Genomic DNA, 20,672 nt, shown 5'->3' with positions numbered 1-20,672 from the left:
TAAATTAAAAATCACACAACTTAATTTAAAGGGAAGATTGTGACTTTCAAGGACAGTATTAGTTTAGTCAAAGAACATTATTTTTTCAGAGAGAATAAGTTTACTTACAATTCACACACATGAACTGGCACAATTGAAATTATTTTTACAGAGATAACTAAAAACATTAAAGGTCAAGTGTCATCCTTTACTGATGCTTTCGGATGTGCCCAGAGCTGTTGGCTATCTCTCAGCCATCTGCTCCTTACAGGAGGGGTGTTATCTGCTGAAGGCAAATCTTACATTCAGAGCTTGGCACTACTACAATGAGCCTTTGAAGCTTTGCAGGGAAATCTCTCCCAGCTTCCAAGTTCTTTGCACAGTTTTAGTTGGAGTTACCATCCATGCTCTATCTCTGCACAGATAACATACACAGCAACATAGGTTCAAAGGGATTATTCAAATTTACCTTGCCTACAAGAGCAGTCAGGATTAACTGTATTGGCAGAGCGGATACATTTGAGAAACACTTCCATTCATGCTCTTAGCTACACAGTTTGAAAGAAAAAACTTATAACAGATCAGAAGTATTGGGTAACTTTAACTTAATCAGATTATTCTCTAATTGTTTGTCTTTATTTACAAAATATTGCTAAGAACCTCTAAGTGGCAGAGCTGGGGGATTCATTGTTCAGGACAGGATCCACCCACCCGGCCGCTGCCCTCAGATCTCAGGCTCTGATTCCCCTCTCCTATGCACTAGCATTCACTCTAATTACGTTTTATTCAAAGTAGCCTACCACAAGCACAACCTTTGTTCTGGATGAGCCCCTTATTTACCTTTGAGTTGCAAAAAAACATTCATGGCTTTGTCTGGAGCCAGAACTCAAAGGTGATTTCTCATCTCCAGGTCACATGTAAACAACTATGCACACATTTGTGCACATTCTGGCAAACACTGATGACTGTTCTTCCTGACTTTTTTTTTTCCCTAGGTTTCCTGCTACGCATACAACATGGACCAGAGCTGTACAGTCACAAATTTACACAGATAACGATTGAAGCAGAACTTAGTTGCATCACCAAACACTTAGCATCCACAGAGCTACCTTCTTTTTCATCTGAATTTTTTAACTTCTGCAATGACTCTGTTTTCAGAGTCAGCCCAAATCTCTTCTCCTTGTTTCCAACACATCCACTTTCTCCAATTTATCACCATGCTCTTCCCTCCCTGAGAAGTCACTCCTGAATAAGCAAAAGCACTTCTGCTCAGGCTTTGTTCAGGCAAACAGTTAGTTCACTCATAGATGAAACTCAAGAGTCCATCTTAAATTTTATATATATATATATATTTAAAAACTTTACTGAACAGACTTAGGTTACTAAACTGGAATTTAGCCCTGGAATAACTTACCTAGAACCAACCAATCTTATGTTTCTCTTTCTTCACAATTCTTCATAAAATCCACTTCTGGGAAATTCTGCTCTGTGCTGCAGTCTAAATGCCCCTAGCACTGGTACTATTGCTCCCTGTGTTGTATTCCTAGACAAAATGGAAACTGTTTACAGCAGTAATGACTTGGGCCTCATAATCATTTAGAGCATCTTAAATTTGTTAGTTTTGATTTGACAAATCTCCATTTGTCAGTTTTGCTTTTTCCTCCCAAACATCCTGCTACAAAATCACATGGACATACAAAATTGTTGCTTGATTTCATATTCTGCTTTGAGTGAAAGGGATGATTTCAGTACAGCAAGCCTATTTCACAGAGCCTATGCTTTACTTAGTTAAGACTACGTAAATTACTGTCTAAAACTTTCTGCAGTTGCAACCTACTGGAAAGACCTATATACTAAATGCCTATTATAAGCATGAGGCTGCTCTGGAATTACTTTCATTATTCCTAATTCACTGTCAGTGACCTCTGTCCCTGTGAGCACTGCCTGAGCATTACTTTTGGCAAGCTGTCAGCTCTTAGCCACAATATGCTTTTGCTCTGCTCTCACCATAAGAGGCTACAAGGATGATAGTAGCAGAGGGAGCTGCTAGAGGAAAAACAGTGTGTAAAAGATGAAAGGTATCTTGACTCCAGCAGCTGTTATTGCCACCTCTTTTGGTCTCCTGCATGATCCATGATGAAAGGTGTTAATCCCCCTGTAAATACCACTCCATCATGATTAGCAGAGGTCAAAGAAGTAGCTCAATGTTTAAATTTTATCGAAGCTTCTCACGCCTCTCTTTCTGGGCCCTCATTTTGTTACTTGTTTTGTAAAACACCCCTTTCCTTTTGCCGTCTTCTTAAGAACACATTTTGAAAAAACAAAACAAAACAACAAAATTTCAGATGTATGCAGCTTTCCAGGCTAAAAGTTTATGATATGTGGTAACAAATAACCGAGATATTTGATTAAACAAGAAAACTCATTGTTAAAATTTCCCTGAATGCTTAGGAGAAAAGTATTTGTCTCATACAACTAACAGAAATCCAAGACTGAGTTCAATGATCCGGCTGTGCCAGTGATATCTGTTAAGAACTCACTTCTCTCAGGGAGTTCTTCGACCAGTGAAGAGGCTCAGGGGGCATACACCAAAGCAGTCTGAGGTCACCGACACAACACTGCTGTGTCTCTGTCTCTAGTCCAAACCCAGATACCTCCTTCTGCAGGGAAACCTGCTCTGCAAAGAGCCACCTCCTAGAGCAGTACCTCCTAGAAGCAGCGTACACTGAACATTTTCCTCTTGCAGCTGCTCGGTGGATGTCTGTGAGCCGGGCTATAACATCAGCAACATTTTACCTGTTTTATTTAGTTCTGCATCCCCTAGTGACAAACTGAAACATTTCTGTGGACTGCTGTACACCCTGTGCGTGCAAAGCAGTTCAGTGCCCATGAAACCAAGGGCCTACAAAGAAAATACCCACATTACCAGATTTTAAATGCAGAGTTTGACCATTTCTTTGTGCTCTGCTATACATTTCCAAAGAGGAGCATCTCCCAGCAAGCCTTGAAACTTGGTTGCTTGAAACCTTTGAATATTTTTTTAATTTATTCTGCATAAGTGGTGTCAAACACAGCAGCTTGTGATTATCACTACAGCAGAAGTATAAAACACTCAAAGGATTCGCAGCAAACAATTTGAAACCGTTTCTTTTTCAGCAGTTTACTGCACATTTGGAAACGAACACAATAAGGGGCCGGCACACAGCAGGACATCGCTCTTTCACCACACCGACCAACTTTGGAGCTGCCATGCATTCAGAGAAGCATCTTCTTGTGGGAAAACAGTCTGTGGAGGCTTAAGGATTCCATGTGCACATCAATACGATTGTATGAAATCGTTTATTAACAACTTGCAGTCACTTTATATAGAGAAGCCTTGTTTACACCATCTTATCATGCAGGTGGCTTTGTATTCCAATTACACATTCCATTCTCACGGAAAGATTCTTCTCACACAATTATTTTCCTCTTCTGTTGCCAATTAAGTTATCTCTTTCCCAGTAGCTCATTCTCAGAAAGCCTCTAACTAGGCCTCAATAACCATTAACCCAATGTGGCCTAAGGTGAAGTAAGTCAGGATTGCTCACAACCTGTATATTTCTGAACTGTTTCCCCAACATCTTCTGAAAACCTCCCATAAGAATCCCTCAGGACATTTCATTTGCTTGCTTGCTTCCTACCTTCCCTCTCCACCTCCTGCCCCGTAGAAAAAAACAGGGATGCCTGGGTGTCCAAGGGGCCGAGCCCCCCTCTCCATACCTGAACACAACCCGAGCGACGGGACCTGACCCTCCCCTCACCGCGACCCCCGGGTGGGCCGTGGGCCGTCAGGGAGGCGGGCTGAGGGCCGGCCCCGCCGCGGACCCCCCGAGGGAGGAGGGGCTGCAGTAAAGAGCGGGGTGGGCGCACGGGGCCGCCAGAAGAGTGCGGAGGGAACGCCGGGGGAGCTTTGCGGGGCGGCGGAGGGGAGCGGGGCGGTGGGGGCCATGCGGGGCTCTGTCCCCACAGCCGGACGCTTTTGGCTCTGCGCGGCCCTGCTGGGGTGTCTGGCGGCGGCGAGACCCGGCCGGCGAGGTAAGCGGCACCGAGGGGAGGCCGGGGCAGCGGGGGCAGGTGGAGGCTTCGCTGGCGGCAGGTGAGAGGGAGGCCGCAGGGGCGGCCCTTGCCCTCGGCCCCGCTGCGTTTGGAGCAGCCCCTGGCATGGAGCACTTGATACTGCCCGGTCCCTGTGGCCGCACATCTGCTTGTTTTGCAGCTCGGTAGTTACTTGGAACCAGTTTCTCTGGAAGAGGCTTTTACTTTTTACTTATGAAAGGACAGGTTAGAAATTGTCATTGTCACAGTGCACCTTTGCAGGGAAAACCTGGAAAGTGGTAGTCGAAGGCCAGGAATCTTAATTCTTCTATTCTGTCTTCCTTTCTCTCTCTCCCCTAAGAGTTGGAGCACTTGCCATGCATTGGCACACTCTACCTGGGACCTCTGCAAAACCAAAAACCATGTCTGCGATGTTTCAAATTTCCAAGAATAGATACAATAGCATATTATATTAAGAACTATTGGAAAATATTCTGTAAACATACTTTTTTTTTTTTTTTTTTAAATGTAATGAAACTTGTACTACTCTTACAAAGCACCTTTTAGGCTGTGGACATGAGTGAGAAAGTGTTTAAACACCCATCCACATGGGGCTGTGTAGGCAAATGTGTTAATGTGTGCACATTGATTCTTTTTTTTTTGTGGCTCTGCATATAGGAGTATTCATATTTCTTTTCCATGGTGTTGAGTTACTGTAATTGCTTCAACATTTGTGATCATGTGCTTTAATGCATCAAATCCAAGCAACTTTTAGGTAAATAGTTACATTCATTTTTATATTTTGTTTTAAAAGTGTTACTCTAAACTTCTTCCAAAAAGTAAATTTCTTTCCATTTCAGTATTTTGAAAGCACCTAAATCCACAACTACATCAGGGTACTTTTGTTAAATGCAGTCCTAGTTCTAATTTCTGCCTTGTGATGTTAATATGTCACATCCTTTGTGGTCAGTAGATGCAAGAAAAAGCACATTCAGGATCGGTGTTGCCACTTACTAATGGCACTGTTTGTTTATCTGTAGTAATTTGCTAGATCCTGGCCTTTGGACAGCAGGAGACAGGAACTGATAAGCTATCTGCACCTGAGGAACTGAATTGCCAGTCCTACCATTCTGCTTGTACTCCACTGGTAGCTCCTTTCTCTATCTCTGATCTGGCTCAGCAGTCCTCAGCCCCTGACTGCTCCAAAAGGCTGGTCCTGCCCAAGAAGAGGTGGGAAATCATGTAGTTGGATGAGAAGATGTGAACAAGGAGTTGTTATTTTCTACTCAGATGCCTCAAAGGCAGTAGTCTTCAGGAACCACTTAAATATCTTTTGGTGCAAAATCGACTCCTATGTAGATTTCAAGAACCTCCTTGACTTTTGGTTAAGATGTGGTGCTAAGAGTAGCTATTACCTGACCCAGTTTGTGGCAGCTGTGACACAAACCCCAGTGTGTTGGCAGTAAGTGCCACTAAGTACAAGAGTGCAGTTCCCTCGCCCTGGACCCAAAGGTCTGTCTAAAACAATCCAGAGCTTAAGTTACCAAGCCTCTCAGAAGACAATTCTGCAGAAACAATTACCATTGTCACTTCACAGATTTCATCCATCCATCTGCCAAAAAGGCCCAATGTATGTGTACTAGTTTGTATATTTTTGCATTTTAGTCTGTTCAGATAGGTGGCAATATGTCCCATATGAAAAGCAGCAAGGGAAAATAAAGCAGCTCTCAGGATTAACCCAACATAATAAATATTTGCATTGAAGTTTGAGTGCCAAACAGACTGGATAGATGTTATCCAAAATGCTACATGAATCGTGAGGAGCTGTTTTTATAGGAAATTTTCATGATATAAACTCTGGGCTGGATTTAATAATGAGGCCTCAGCCTTTCAATCGTGCGAAGCAGCTGTGATCCAGTGGAACACTTCTACTGCTCATCCTCCAGTGTGGCAAATGTTGAATACTTTTCTGGCCTGGGGTCACATTGCTCAGTATCTGGCAGGACCAAGTAGGTCTGGGATGGATACAGGCAAAGCTCACTGTATTTGTCTTGAAAAGAAGTCAGGAAATAGCAAAGGTGGAATCGGGTTCTTCCTGGCTTGCAGACACCTCAGTTAAAGAACATGAGAACTCTAAGACAGTATATAGGGTTTTTGTGGAATGAAGCACTGAATGTGATAAATAAACTCAAATACTAGGGAAACAGCAGTGTACCTTCCCCAAATGGATTGCTTTTCTAGCAGACACTAAGTAGTATTTGAACCTCCAAACAAAACGGGGAAGTTTGACTTCCAAGATAAAAGTCTCCGTTTATTGTGTATCCACCAGTCTAGGTTAAACCAATGGTGCACAATTAAAAAGCAGGCTGAGTTTCATAGTCTCAGGTATTCATTTTTATATTCTGGAATTAAAACTTTGATTTCATTGCTCTAAAGCAACTATTTACATTTGAAATTGCCAAATCACTAATACGTTTAAAGGCCCTAAAAGAAAAACAAATAAAAATAATATTCACAGAATTGTCAGAATTGGAAGGGACCTCACGAGATCATCTAGTCCAGCTCTCCCACTAAAGTATTTCACATACATAAAAAAATATTTCCATCAAGAATATTAAATGAGAAATCCTGTTAAAACTAATATGTATCAGAACATTCCAGAATATTTTGTGACTGTGGATGAAGATGTTGAAAGTCAACTAGCATATGTGCCTTCCCATACTTTAATGTTCTTCCCATACTAGGCAAAACTGGTAGGGAAACTTGCCCTGTAGATGAGGTTCCTTAGTACTTTCAAATAGCAGACTCTGTTTTCAGTTTCTTATTATTTTGTCTGACTCAGTTTGTTAGGTTGCAAATTGCTGGGTATTAGACACAAGCAAAGCTTTTCTGGAGCTTTATATCAAAACTGATATTCATCATTCTGAGAATGAAGTTTACTTAATTTTTTTTTTCTAACAAATCCAAAATAAGGAAATTATTGTTTCAGTGAAAAAATGAGCCAACTGCCCTCTTAGATGCCTGTGATTTGAGCTGAGCTGATCTGCAGATATCCGTTTTCAAAGATAACATTGAGTGTTGTGTATGCATCCATAAATGTGATAGTTTTACTTGTTTCTGTTGTTGCTAGGGTTAGACAGCACATCATTTATGCTCTCAGATGTGTAATAAAAGAATTGAATTTGTGTTATTGATGATGGCAGTTATGTTCTGTTGTTTTGCAGAACAAGTAAGGAAAATAAAAGAAAGAAAAAAAACCAACTAGTGTTCTGCAACATGAGATTTCCAAACAATAACTGTGGAAATACTAGCATACTTTTAAAAAGAAAGAAAGAATACATGAAGAGCCTGGTGACATTTTAAAGTGATGTACATAATAATAAGAAACGTATAATTTGATCTTTAGTGGGATTTATAACCCTATTAAAAGTGAGTACAGTCAGCTGTTTTAAAGATACATCAGATGATGATCTAATTAAACTGTGGATGGAAAGAAAATAGGGACTTGTCTCATGTCTAGCTTGATTTATTAATGGAAAAGGCAACAGATATTAATTGTTTCAGGAGTGATTCAGTTACAGGAAAGAAAACTAATGAGGGTGCTGTATGAAGGGGAGAATTCCAATAAAAAACAGAAGACAGGAGGACATTTTCACCATGGTTCGTAAACTGCTTGTGCTGAAGCTTGCTAGGAAAACATTTCAATAACACACATGGCTGACCTGTGATTCTTCAAGGGCTTTTCTTGAAATTCCAGTGAGGGATAAATTCTCAGTTAGGTCAACTTGTATGGACATGAATAGCCTACAGGCTACTACAAGCAACTCAGAAGCACAGTGGTGGCACAGTCAATCACACTGACTTCCATCTGCCCTTAGAGGATAGAAGATAAAGCTATTGTTACCTGCCTGGGTAGCCTAGAGCCATAGCAGATTAAATCTTTAGTCTTTGAAAGACTATAGGATTCTCATACTGTGCTTGAAAGAGAAGTCTGTTCTTTCACAGGGCATCTTCTCCATTTAGAGGAGGGGAATTACTGGATTTGAAACTGTTTTATAATGGTGGTTATCTGGACAGTAGTATCAAAGAATGTGGTATATAGTACATTATTTACATGATTTGAACCCAAATGTTTGTTATCAGTGATGCAATTACACCCTGCAAAATATGGGACAAATAAGAAAAAAGCCATCCGTGAGTGAAACTGAAGATCAGACTTTTAACATGGAAAATGCTGAGCTTGCTTTACAGCTGCATTTTTTTAAAGTTCATTAGTAGGGAAGTAGAGGTAAGAATTAAGATTAACTCTGTCATTCAATGGAACCTTGGATTCCATTCTCATTCAGCATCCGCTGTATCCATTTTCAAAAGCAAGATAAACAGATATGTGTATTTTTATATGTTATTTCTTTTAAAATATTCTCTTACACTTTGTTTCCATACTTTCACTTCCCAAGCACATTCCTGAGCAAGAATGGCCATTCAGTACTTGGCATGAAAATATGCCTTTAGAGAGAACTTCTATTGTCACTGTCCTTGACAGGAGTCAACTCAGCTGCCAGATCAGATTCAGAAATTCTGGGCTTTTGCTTTATTTCTGACTTAGTCTGCATTTTTAAAAAAACCTATTGTATAGAACAGACTTCTTCAGGTGCTGGTCCTTTATTTTATGTACCAGTAATTTTGATATTAGATCACTTAGATGTCCAGTTGTATTTACATTATTAATATTTAACATGTCAGTCATGCAAATTGACTTAAAGTGTGTAACTCAGTATCTACCCATTTTCAGACACACTTTTGGTATGATCTGCATGCATACATGCAAACTGTGTGCAACTACCTCTCATCCACTTTGGGGGAATTCTTCATTTCATGCCTAAGAAATCTCTTAAGTGGTAGCCTATTTACAAAAGGCCTTTGGATAATCCTTACTCCTTGAGGTAAGATTTTGATCCTCCATATATCTGACACCCCGTTTTTATTCTGGTTGTTAGATTTCATAAACATCAGTGGAATCAGAATATCAAAATCCAGAGAGAAAGTAGAAGTATATTCCTTCCCACTGTGTCTACATTGGTTATAAATGCCTAATTTGGTTATTATATTATTTTTATTATTCACATGGTGAATTCTAATAAATTTTAGAGTACTCTCACACCTATTTCTTGCTGTTACAAAGACTTCAATATGTTTTTCAGTAAAGGTAGCTTCACACCATATTACAATATATCCCTATTTTCTAGTTCAAAATATTTGTCTTTTCTAACATACTTGTTAGGCATTCCATCTTGATACTCCAAATACTTTTGCTCCACAGTTCTTGAATGCTCTCCTGGAGGACATCGAATCCTGCAGAACCCTTACCGAAGCATTGATTTTGATTCATCCCACCTCCAGCAATCAGCTATTCAAGATTTAATATGTGACCATTCCCTAACTCCAGGATGGTACCGCTTTATGATTTTTGAGAAGCCTGCTGAGATGCCAACCAAGTGCATAGAGGTATTGTTACAGCTGATGTGACTGTATGAAATTCGTATTTGACTTACGTTTTCACTACGAGATGTATAAAAAAAAATACATGATTTTGGAGTCTGATGTAGAGGAACATAAAGTACCTATTCCCTCTAAATACTTGAGTGTATTAAAATGTCTTAACTAGGCAATTAAGTCTTAAGCATTGGAAATTTTACACTGAATGAGTAATTGCAGAGGATGATAAATTACATTCCTTTTAGAGCACTCAAAAGCTGTCATTTGTAGTCATGGATATAGAAGATTTTCTCAGTGGTAGCATAGAAGGGATATCATGTTCTAAAGCTGCGACTCAAAAATAAAACACTTCAAAACACTTTCAAAGAAATACAAACCAGTTAAAGCATACTAATAAAGTTAAATTTAGTTTATAGCAGCCCCATCTTTATTTATGCATTTGTTTGATTTATTTTCTTTATAATTAAATCATAAAGACAGTGAAGTACCTTTAATGTGTAGCTAACTCAAGGACTCAAAGGGTGGTGTTGCAGAGTTTACTGTCATCCATGTTTTTGTATTACAAAAAACTAGCAAAAAAATGTTATTTCTGAAGGAATTTATTTCAGTTAGATTTAATACAAACAAACAAATTAAGTAGTTTTCTTTTCTCAGAATGGATTCTTCTGTGCAAAGAAACAGCATGATAAACCAGGGGAAAAAAATGTGCTTTTCAAATCTAGGAAAGTTTTAGAAATCTGGCCAGAGTTCTCAGTGCTTAGTAAATATTTGGAAAAATAGGCTGCCATTCTAATACAGAGGAACAGAGATATTTGCAGTTGAAAAGAGATTAATTCAAAACTTATTAAAAAAATGAAATCTATGCATTGACAACTTCTTTTTTTATACGTTGACAAAACCCCAAGATCTTAATTTTGATTTGTCAAATTCAAAACATTAAAACCAAACTGAAATGGATGTCTTGTTTGGGAAGTTTCCTCCTTTCTTTCCTTGTAGAGCTTCTATCATAGCTATATTTAATCCTTGTCCAAGATTCAGACTCTGTTAAACAACCCATCCCATTTCTGTCTACTTCTCATTAATTCTGTCTGGCTGATGGATTGATGTTGGGATCAGATTTTCAAGATTAAGGAAGAACAGTGTACTTTTGAAATGAGTTATTGCTCAGAGAGTCTGCAAGTGATCTGAGACCTTGTTTCAGGTCAAAGAAAGGAATACTTGAGGTGATGTATAAAGGAGAAAGGGTTCTAAAAATCACACAATTTCAGGTTTATACTTTTCATGTAAACATTTCCCAAATGCTTATGTTAACGCACTGGGTCCTTCTAGGTTTTTCTTTCCAGTTTGCTTTCTGCAGCACATGAAAGGCAGCAGGTGATCTTAAACTCAGTCTGGTAACCCAGGAACCAGATTCCTTTGTCTCCTTTTCCTGGGATTCATCTTTCTGTATTCCACTGGTAAACTTTTGTGCCAGCTAAGCCAGTGTGTGTTTCAGTTGCCATGATTCATATTACTGCTAAGTTGAGACCTGCATGGCAGCTTCCTTGACCTGAAGACTTCTTCAGCCACAGTGGTGAGGGGAGAAGATTACCCACAGTACACATCTCACTCTCTGAGAAGAAGCACTGAACAAGGAGAGGGGGAACATCAGCCCTACTAAATCACCTGCTGAATCGGCATCTGAACCACAGACCTTGTGAATCCCACTGCTTTGTAAACACAAAGGATTTAGGGTTGTTACAAAATCACTGTAGGTGTTAGAGGGGGATGCTGCAAGCATGTGTAGTTTTAAAGATGGGGAATTGAAAGACTGACAGGGCTTACAGATGTCCACTAGTTTTGGCTCAGCTGCAAGTCAGTAACCATGGATCAGCTGGCCACATCTCAGAAGAAATCCTGGAGGTTAGCTGAGCCTTCAATACATGGCAAAGGGCATTTAAAATGTATCAGCCTTGATGTTTAGCATATGTATGTTGTACCCTGAACTGGCTGGGCTCTGATAACGTTCACACACTCAGTTACTTTAGGTTAATGGGTTTAGAGTAACTCACTAAGCCGTAACACAATTGTTGGATTTTTGGGGCAGAAAGGTCATGTGTTGCTCCCAGTTAAGTTCTTCAGACACTAAATTATAGCCCATCTCTAGAGACATAAATTCATTAGACCCAAAAAGGACTTTAGTTTCTTTTATGTGTATTGTGTGTACTCAGCCTTGATGAAGAAAGTAAGCAAGCCCTCAATTATACTGTCTAAACTTCACTAAACGCTCATGCAGGAAGCTAGTTGAATACATAGGTACCTCACTTAAAGCACAGCACATGTGACATAGCATTAACCATTTTCTGGTGTTTTTTCTCTGGTGCTGAAGATGAATCACTGTGGTACTCAAGCCCCTGTCTGGTTGTCTCTGAGGGAGTCAGAATCCATGCCTCGCCCTGGTGAGATCAAGCAGTTGACAGCTTGTGCTACATGGCAGTTTTTCTTCAGTGCTTCAAAAGACTGCTGTCTTTTCCAAATCCCTGTCAGTGTGAGGAACTGTGGGGATTTCTTTGTTTACTTACTGCAGCCCACCCAAGGATGCATGGGGTATTGTGCACAAGGTAAGAAGGTGCATGCTGTAACTCAGCTAAATGTGTGTGTGTGTTTATGAGTGTCTTTCTCTAATTTGCCTGAGTGGAAATGGCTGGAAGTAAAATTTCTGGCATGCTAAAATTTCTTGCAATCCTAACTTTTAATACTGGTATGATGGAAAAATGTCTTGGTGTGGTAAGGTGGTTTCACACTACCCCTATTTGTCCTATGTTTAACACTCAAGCACTGTTCAAAGACCATGACCTAAACAATTAAAGTTTTCCATTTAATGAGGTGGGGATATAAGATACATCTAGAAGTCAAAATTCAGAATACCTGCAAAGGCACTCATACTCTGCAAATACCCATTACTGAATATGCATAGAATTACAAGTAAGAGTAAATTTTATGTAAGAACTTAACTATATCAATTACTGCTTACCACAATTAGGACTACTTTTCTTACTGCAACTCTTACCATCTTTCTGAAGAGTACACATGCTTGTAGCTGACCACAGAAATGGTCTACTGATACACTGTTAAAACTATGAGAAAGAACTGGAGTCCTTTTGCTTATATTGTCTTGGACCCTCGTGCTGCAAAGGTGTGTTTTTATTCACAGTACAAAACAAAGGATGTTTTAGGTAACTTAAGGAAGGCATGTTTAAATCATTACAGTTACAAATTCAGTGAAATAGTGAAAAATTAGCATAGTGAGAAAATCTTATTAGCTTGTCTAGCACACTGATGTGAAAAAAAAATAGCAATATCTCTATGCATCAGGTACTATATTGCTCTAAGTAATTTTCCTTATTACTGGCTGCTTTCAGAAGCTTAACAGCAAAACTATCAGTGGGTTTTCTGCTACTTTATTGGCCCATCATTATACCTTTAGGTCTGATTGTTATGGCATTCTTCAAGGGTTTATTGACAGAAAAAAACGCCAGAAATGGGAGTTTTCAGCATGTAAGTGACTGAAACAGTGAAGAGCTTCTGCACTGCAGGACTTTGGATGATAGTTTATGAAGAGGAAAGAGGATATAAAAGCCACTGGCAGCAAGCTAGCAAATTTTTACTGCCTCACAGCAAAGTAGGCAAGAAACATAACTCTGGTTTGGGTCTGCTGAATACTGTTAATGTGAAAAACATTTTGACTTTAAAAACCCTGTTTTAAGATGATGTTTTCATGTAAAGTGGATTGTACTCATGCTGCTTTCTGGATATAGGCTATCACGTGTACTCTGTTTTCTCTTGAGCACTTGACACCTGTAAGCACTTGATAGAAATTGTCAAAGAGTCTCTCTAAAGGAATTCTAAAAAGGAATTCAGATTTATCACTGAAGTGTGGAACTTCAAAATCTGCTCTTTTTTCCTGTTGGTGAGTGGGGTTTTGAGTGTTGCTGCTGCCGCTTTTACTCAGTTTGGGTGGAGTGACTGATCTTTTTAATTCTTGTTACAAATGTGCTGGTATTTTCTTCTTTAATCAAAGTTCCACCTGTTTTTTTAACAACATCAGTAGGTATTGGCTGGGTTCATCTGCAGTAAAAATTGTAGAGGTGGTAGAATTTTATACACCCTTTCTCCAATCTACTGATTTCCAATGAAAAGCTCAGTACTGGCTGCTATTATAATTGTATACGAATCAGATTACAAGACTGCTTCTGTTCTGCTCATTCACATTTCAGTTAGGGCCTTGTGGTATTTGGTCTACTTTAAAAAGTAATTTAGGAGCACTGGTGTACATATTCTGTATGTGTGTGAATATACAATTATAGAAAAATTTATAGTTGTTTCAGGTGCAAAGCCGCAGATGTGTGATCCTGAGGGAGTGGAAACTCAAGGCACCTGTGAAAGTGAGTATTTTATTTTGTTTTTCAACATTTTCTGTGCATTTATGACCCAGTAATGTCGACATTTAGTTGTATTCTATCTTGAATAAAAGCATGTTCATGTCACCAACAGTATTGCTTGGTCTGTTGCACAATGAGCAGTTTGGAGGTAATTTCATAACTTGGGTTATGAAAGTACTTTCTCACCATCAACCATCATGTTCAGAATAAGTACCAAAATTGACAGATTATTTTGATTCTATTAAGTCAAATATGAGAATCTACAAATAATACTGTTGATTATTCTTTTTCTTTTCATGTAGCCCTTTTTAAATAGATTTTTTTTTTTGCCTTTCTTCATAAATAGAGAAAATATTCTTTTGCCATGCTAATGCCTTTGCATGTTGTACTCTCCTGTATGGTAAAATAATTATTTGTATTTTATGCCTTTGGTTTTGGGTTGTTTGTTTTTTTTTTTCATGGTTTGGCACCTTCCTATGGGCTAGAATATAATCAAAAGCTGATAAAGAATTTTTTCTCCTTTTAATTTTCTCCATAATAAAATGAACTTACACACTTACACTGATTCTCTAAGCAAATGTTAATAGTGTATTAATTGGAAAAGTGTATATAAATATAATTTGTTCTGATATTGGTTTTACATAGAATAAAAATCACAAACCACACTTCTGTTTGACTAGATAACCTGGCTCCTTCATCATCTCCATCTGTGCCACCACCACTACCAGCTGTTCCTGAAGTAGTAGCAGAGTTGATCAAAGGCAGCATTTACCTAAGGTGTACCTTTGGCATTCCTTTTGCAAACAGCTCAGTTGGATTCATTGTAACTTGGTCAAGACTTTCTCCTGAAGGTATCAAAGAAGAACTGAAGCATGAGACAGCAGTTCAGATGTTCTCACTTCTAGAACTAGATGGGATAAACGTCAGACTTGGAGACAGGGTACATTAAAAATATGTTCTTTTTGTGTCTTAATAAATATTTTATTTTTCCTGCACAGCTACCTTATCTAAAGGCATAAGATTTCCTAAATGCTTAGTAGACTTTAAAAATTATTTGTCAGAGTCGTAGCACCTGGCTGTATAATGTTTCTTGGCAGAAGCATATTGCCTCTATTTGTTTACACCAAAAGTGTCTATATGAATTTGGAAATACCCCAGAATACTAGTATTTATCACAGTCATTAGGGTTTTGAGATTCTGTCACAGTACAGTGTAGTGAGTCTCCAGGAGATAGATGTTTATTCAAGTTCCATCTTCTTCAGTGTCCACTGTGATTTTTTTTGATACTGTAAATTAAGAGGATTTTTGGATGCAACTGCTTCTAAGTGGGAGGCTAGAAGAGGTAGAGGTTTTGAGAAGCAAGACTGTTGATTCATTAGATAGATTTATTTTCTCTGAATAAGTGGTGAGCTGCTGCTTGATGACTTGGTCTCTAGGGTTGGCTTTAAGTGGTTTAGTCTCTGCAGTCAAAAGCAGTGGGAGTATCTGCACTAGCTTGAGTAGTAGAAAAATGAAGATGTAGGCTCTCACATTAACTTTGAGAATTTAAGCACTGGAAAATTAATTAGCTTTCTGCCTGTGTATACCACAGTACAGGTTAATTTTTTCTAGTCAAAATAAACTACAAAAAAAGTGTGTGGTTGATCCATGTGTCTGTATGTATATATTCAAGCCAAATCCAGGCTGCTTGGATGGTTTATGAACAACAATAACAATTGCTAATTCTCAAAGATCCTTTGTGGACTTTTGTATAATTTCATGGCAGTGTTAGCTCAGTGTCAGGAAAGGAAAGGTCATGGACTATCTGCTACTGCTCTGAATCCTTGGTTTTCTCAGGATCTCAAGTATTTTGTGTGTGGTCAACACATCTCAAAAGTGATTCAGCAAAATAAACAAACAAAAAAACCCAAAACCAAACCAAAACCACAGTGTCTAGTAGCGTAGAAGTGGTTCAGTGGAGGGGAATCACAGGAAATTCTTTAGCTGGCAAAAGGCTCTACAGGCCCAAAACAGCAGAAAAAAAATGCAGGAAGAGAAGGAAGAGGAGGTAATGGTTGTTTTGCATAGCCTAATGGGCACTCAACAAAATTAAAAGGTAACAAATGGGAAATGGATAATATGAAGTAAATAACATGTAGTAAAGTGTAGGAGGTATTTCCACAAGATGCCACGGAGCACAGAACTGCTCAAGAAGGGATTTGTTAGATCTATGGCCATTTAGATGCTTGTTAAACATGATGGTTTGTATGAGGTTTCTAGTTCAGGGAGGCTTTGCACTACTGATGGGATAAGCCATGAAGAAGTCTTGGGATGCTCAGTCTGTTTCTGTGTTTTGGTAAGCAGCACCACCTGTAACTGGGAACTTCTGGTGTGAACAGAGGACTGGGCATGATGAGTCCATAAGATTGACCCATTATGGATGGGTTGTCTTCACATGGTCACTTCATACTCAAAAATGAATTCTGTTACTTTGCTTTTACCTTGCAGGTCTACTGTAGCACTTCTGCTTTTTTTATGGATAAGCCAGATATACAAAGCTTTTCTGTTGAAAGCAAGGAATTTTTTGCTGGTATTAAGGTAATTTTGAAAGATAATGTTTTACTTTATTATAGTAGCAGTCTTTCTGAGTTATTGCTAAAGCTGTCAGTCCTCTGACTAGGAGGCACTCAAAATGTGTTAATTGTGAATCAATAGGCATGCTGTTGGCTATAGTGAACCTGAATTTGCCAAAAAGCAGAAGAGTCGAAGCTGTTTCTGTACTCCCCGTGTACTCAAGATGCTGGGAGGGTGAAATGGCAACTCACACAAGTTATAACTTCACAGTGAAAGCCTCAATCTCTATCAACTAGAGTTGAATGATGCTGTATTTGTAACCTAGGAAGGGCCACAGCTCAGACCTGAGCCCTGCCACATGGTTCTCCATTACATTTGACTCTGCTGCCCTTCCTGATGTGGTTTTGGTGGGTGCTGCTGGGCCCTCCCAGTGCCTGCTTCCCAGAATGGCCAAGGCCAGAGCCTCTTCCTAGCTGGACATGGTGGGGAGGGATGGGGATGGGGAGGGAAACTGGGATGTGAGCTGTGCTGCATATGCAGAGGCCAGGGTCCAAACTAATTTTAATTCTTACTGGTGCTGTAGCTACAGGGACCAATTTGCTGGCTGGGGATAGGACCCCAAGCCCAGGAGGATATATTGCAGGTGGTGATCTGTGAGGAACAGTCCTTTTTCACCCACTGTAAATGCTCAGTTGTAGGCATCTATTACTGATCTCTACTTGTATTGTTTATTATGTACTGGTAGTGAGCTGTGTTGTAACTTTACAGAGAGGTATTCCAGGAGAAATACAATGCTTCCCAATTCCTTCAGGACAGTGTTGCCTGTAGGCAGCTTCTCCTCACCTCCTCCCAGACAGAACTGCAAATTTCTTGTAATTTTGTTTCCAGAAGTAACAGAGAACACATCTACGTGGTGTTAATGTGGTTTGCTAATTCCTTACTTTTCTGCTATTCGTGCCTTTTCTCTGTCCTTGCCTCTTATTTTTGAAGATTGTTGCTGGTGTATCCTCATCTTTTCCCCAGTGTGCCACTGCTCTTCAGACCCTCTAAATAAGCCTGATCAAGTGGAACAGGCCAAGTGCCATGGCGTTCATTTCTTTTAATTTTTTTATGCTTTACTACCTTCTGGCTAATAAGCAAAACTTAATAATTTACCCACAAAGATAGTGTTTTATGTGCAATTTTTTTCGTGCTAGATGCATCCAGAAACATATGATATATCAGAGGATGGGAAGGAATACAAGCTAGCAATAGAAAGTAGCATTCCAATTCCTTGTTCTGAGTTTGGCCATCTTGAAAGTGACTGCAAAATCTCACTGACATTAAATACTGTTGATAAAGGTAAGTATCCTGATTTTTGTTGCATTTTTTTGTTTCATGTGTTTTTCTAAATATTCCCTCTTGTCTGTTTCTTTGGAAAATCTCTTGCATTGTGAAATACTTTCTAAAATGTTGAAGTATTCACAAGTTATGTATGCTGCTGGGGAAAGTCTAGAAGAATGTGTCTCTAATGCATTATTTGCTGAAGTTAGGAGGTGGTTTTGGCATCTTTGGGTATTGCAGCCATATACTTTAATTTGGATAGACAAAATGCCATAGTACTTGCAGGTGTTGTCCTGTTGTGTTGCAAGTGTTGTATATGCAGTGACGAAGTCCTCATTTTTTACTATTATTATTAATTTCTGCAGTCCATTATCAGGCACAAGCCCTTTGAGCCCCAGAAGGAGCCTTGCTATGCAGAAAACCATTTTAATGTCACACCAGCAAGACATCTTTTCATTTGACTAGCAAACTGGAAAATTCAAACCCATTTTTTTGGGTGTGTGTATGAAGATGTAGAGAGAGGGTTTTGCATGACCAAACCCAAGGAATATACATAGTTATTCTCATTAATGAAAATGCTTTAAGTAAGTTATTTTCTATATTAACAGTAGTATACAAAATGTGACTTGTTTAGAGGGAAGGTTGCTAATGATGTGTTTTCATTAAAACAGGTAAAGAGCAGTTAGGTTTAAACTTGGCTCTTTCTTCTTGTCATGTGGATCTTCTGCAGAAGCCCTGCAATAATGGAATCTGTAGTCAAGCTGTAATTTATTTCACTGCTGTGACAGACTTTATGCAGGATGGAGACAGAATTACAAGAATTGCAGTCGAACCTATATCCAGTGAAAATTTTCTGTGGGATGGCTATGTTCCAGAGAGCACACAGGTTGAAAATCTTCATGTTAAACTCTGTAAAAAGCAACAGTCCAGAAATGTGGCTCAGTAAATGAAGCATCGATTTTAAGTTATAATGTGCTGGGTCACACCAAGATTTCTAAGTGGCTGATTCTCCATTGTTTTATTTTCATTCAAGTACTACATTTTTAATTGATTCAAGTTGTGATTTTTTGTGGGTTTTTTTTGTTTTGGGGTTTTTGGTTTTTTGTTTTTTTTTTTCTTTTTGTTTTTATTGAGTTTTTACATTTGAATATTAATATAACTACTTAGATTGGTTAAAAGTATTATATAATGTTTACTACTAACTCGTAGACTAGTGTCATAAGATAAATAACATGTTTGAGTCTGTTTATTTCTTAATCTGATGTGACTCACTTTGTTTTGAAGATTACAGTAAAGGATCTACCCACTGCCTACTGCTATTCGTTTACTGACCCTCATATAATTACATTTGATGGAAGGTAATCACTGGATTGCTGCTCTCAATTTTAATTGTGTTATGGGTTTGTTGTTTTTTTTTTAAAATCTGTGCTGTTTACTCAAGATAGCTCCAGTTTTCTACAGCTGTGCTCTGTATTTTATATCCTTACCTGGACAATAAGCATAAGCATGCTGAGCCAGTGAAAGCTTGCCAGTCATTGTGATGTTTGTAATGTTTTTATTTCTTTGTATTTAAAATTTTGGGTTGTGGCAAAAGAGTGAAGCACATAGATTATTTCTGGTTTTAGAGAAGTATGCCAAAGATGTGTACAGCATGGTTTCCCTATGTTTGAGTGTCACTATATGAATTCTTGTGAGGATTCACTTCTACCAAGTTGCTAGAAGCTCTCTGCTATCTAAGATTGTGCTGAGTTCATTAATGGCTTTGAAATTACTTCCTGCTTCCATATCACTGGCCATATTTCTGAAGTGAAGACAGCTTCCTTGGCCACACTTGGCAAGTTTTTGGTCTTCTGCCTTTCAAAATGTTTCTAATTCATGGGAGGTGTCAAAAGAAATACAGCTTCCACACATGGACTTGTGAATTCTCTCTTCGGCATTTTTTTTCAAGTGACATGAGAGGAAGGGGATATATTGGCTCCAAAAAAGGATGTTCAGCCCACAGCCATGTTTGTCTTGTGAACTTGATAAAGGAAGTGAGAAGACAAGTTGTAATTGCTTCTAACTAGTAGTAGTGGTAGAAGTGGTGGTAGTAGTAGTAATGATGGTGATAATAACAGCAACAGCAATAATAATAATAATAATAATTTTTATTATTCTATTGTAATATTGCAATTCATCCTTCAGTGGAAACTATAGGGATGGCTTCACTGGGCATTTTAACTGTCAGTGCCTTGTGATCAAGGCTTCTTACAAAGCAATGATGCAGTGGGAAGAACTTTTGGTTTAAGGATGAAGTCTATTGCTAATTTATTTTGCAGACTGAGGAAGCAAATAGGAAAGAAACTGTCCTTATTCAATCATGGGTAATTCTATGTAGTCCCAGTAAGGTAGCCAGCAGCAGTTTGTCTGCTGACCCATTATACACAAAGAGAATTGCCATTCTGCAATTAACTGCCAAATGCCATTTATAGCCAAGAGGCTGTTAAACTTGCAGCAAAAGTTCCAGGTTTTCTCTTTCTTTTCTTTTTTTTTTTTTCCCCTTCTCATTGCTGAATCATTAGATTGGCTATTTTAACCTTGCTTCAGGGAACAGATGGCTAACCCTGAAGAAAAACAGACACTATTTATAGTTTTCATCTTGAATAATTTTCTGATTTTTGGAGCAAGCTCTTTCCATTTCCATCTTCACAAAGCAGACCTCTTTAGAAGTGTGTGAAATCTAAATTTGCATTCTAAATCATTTTGTCATGAGTACTTAGAGTCTCTGCATCTGCCCCCCACATCTACACTGCTATACTCTTGCTGCTTAGATATAATGCTGCAGAA

The 20,672-nt window shown here is 38.7% G+C and overlaps 1 protein-coding gene across 1 annotated transcript in view; it reads left to right on the top strand.

The window, feature by feature from the left end:
• Window positions 1–3,965: 3,965 nt before the first annotated feature.
• The window catches only part of VWDE (von Willebrand factor D and EGF domains), a 37,298-nt gene continuing 20,591 nt past the window's right edge, over window positions 3,966–20,672 (top strand). The window contains exons 1-9 of the mRNA XM_030445678.1: window positions 3,966–4,053; window positions 9,374–9,558; window positions 11,918–12,149; window positions 13,908–13,973; window positions 14,651–14,910; window positions 16,458–16,547; window positions 17,720–17,864; window positions 18,518–18,732; window positions 19,131–19,204. Of these exons, the coding sequence (XP_030301538.1) occupies window positions 3,966–4,053; window positions 9,374–9,558; window positions 11,918–12,149; window positions 13,908–13,973; window positions 14,651–14,910; window positions 16,458–16,547; window positions 17,720–17,864; window positions 18,518–18,732; window positions 19,131–19,204 (1,355 nt within the window). The remainder of the gene's footprint in view (window positions 4,054–9,373; window positions 9,559–11,917; window positions 12,150–13,907; window positions 13,974–14,650; window positions 14,911–16,457; window positions 16,548–17,719; window positions 17,865–18,517; window positions 18,733–19,130; window positions 19,205–20,672) is intronic.

This window comes from Calypte anna, chromosome 2, assembly GCF_003957555.1.
Source record: "Calypte anna isolate BGI_N300 chromosome 2, bCalAnn1_v1.p, whole genome shotgun sequence".
In the NCBI taxonomy this organism is placed as follows: domain Eukaryota; kingdom Metazoa; phylum Chordata; class Aves; order Apodiformes; family Trochilidae; genus Calypte; species Calypte anna.
The sequence above is the reverse complement of the archived record's forward strand: the minus strand, read 5'-3'. Positions and strand labels throughout refer to the sequence as shown.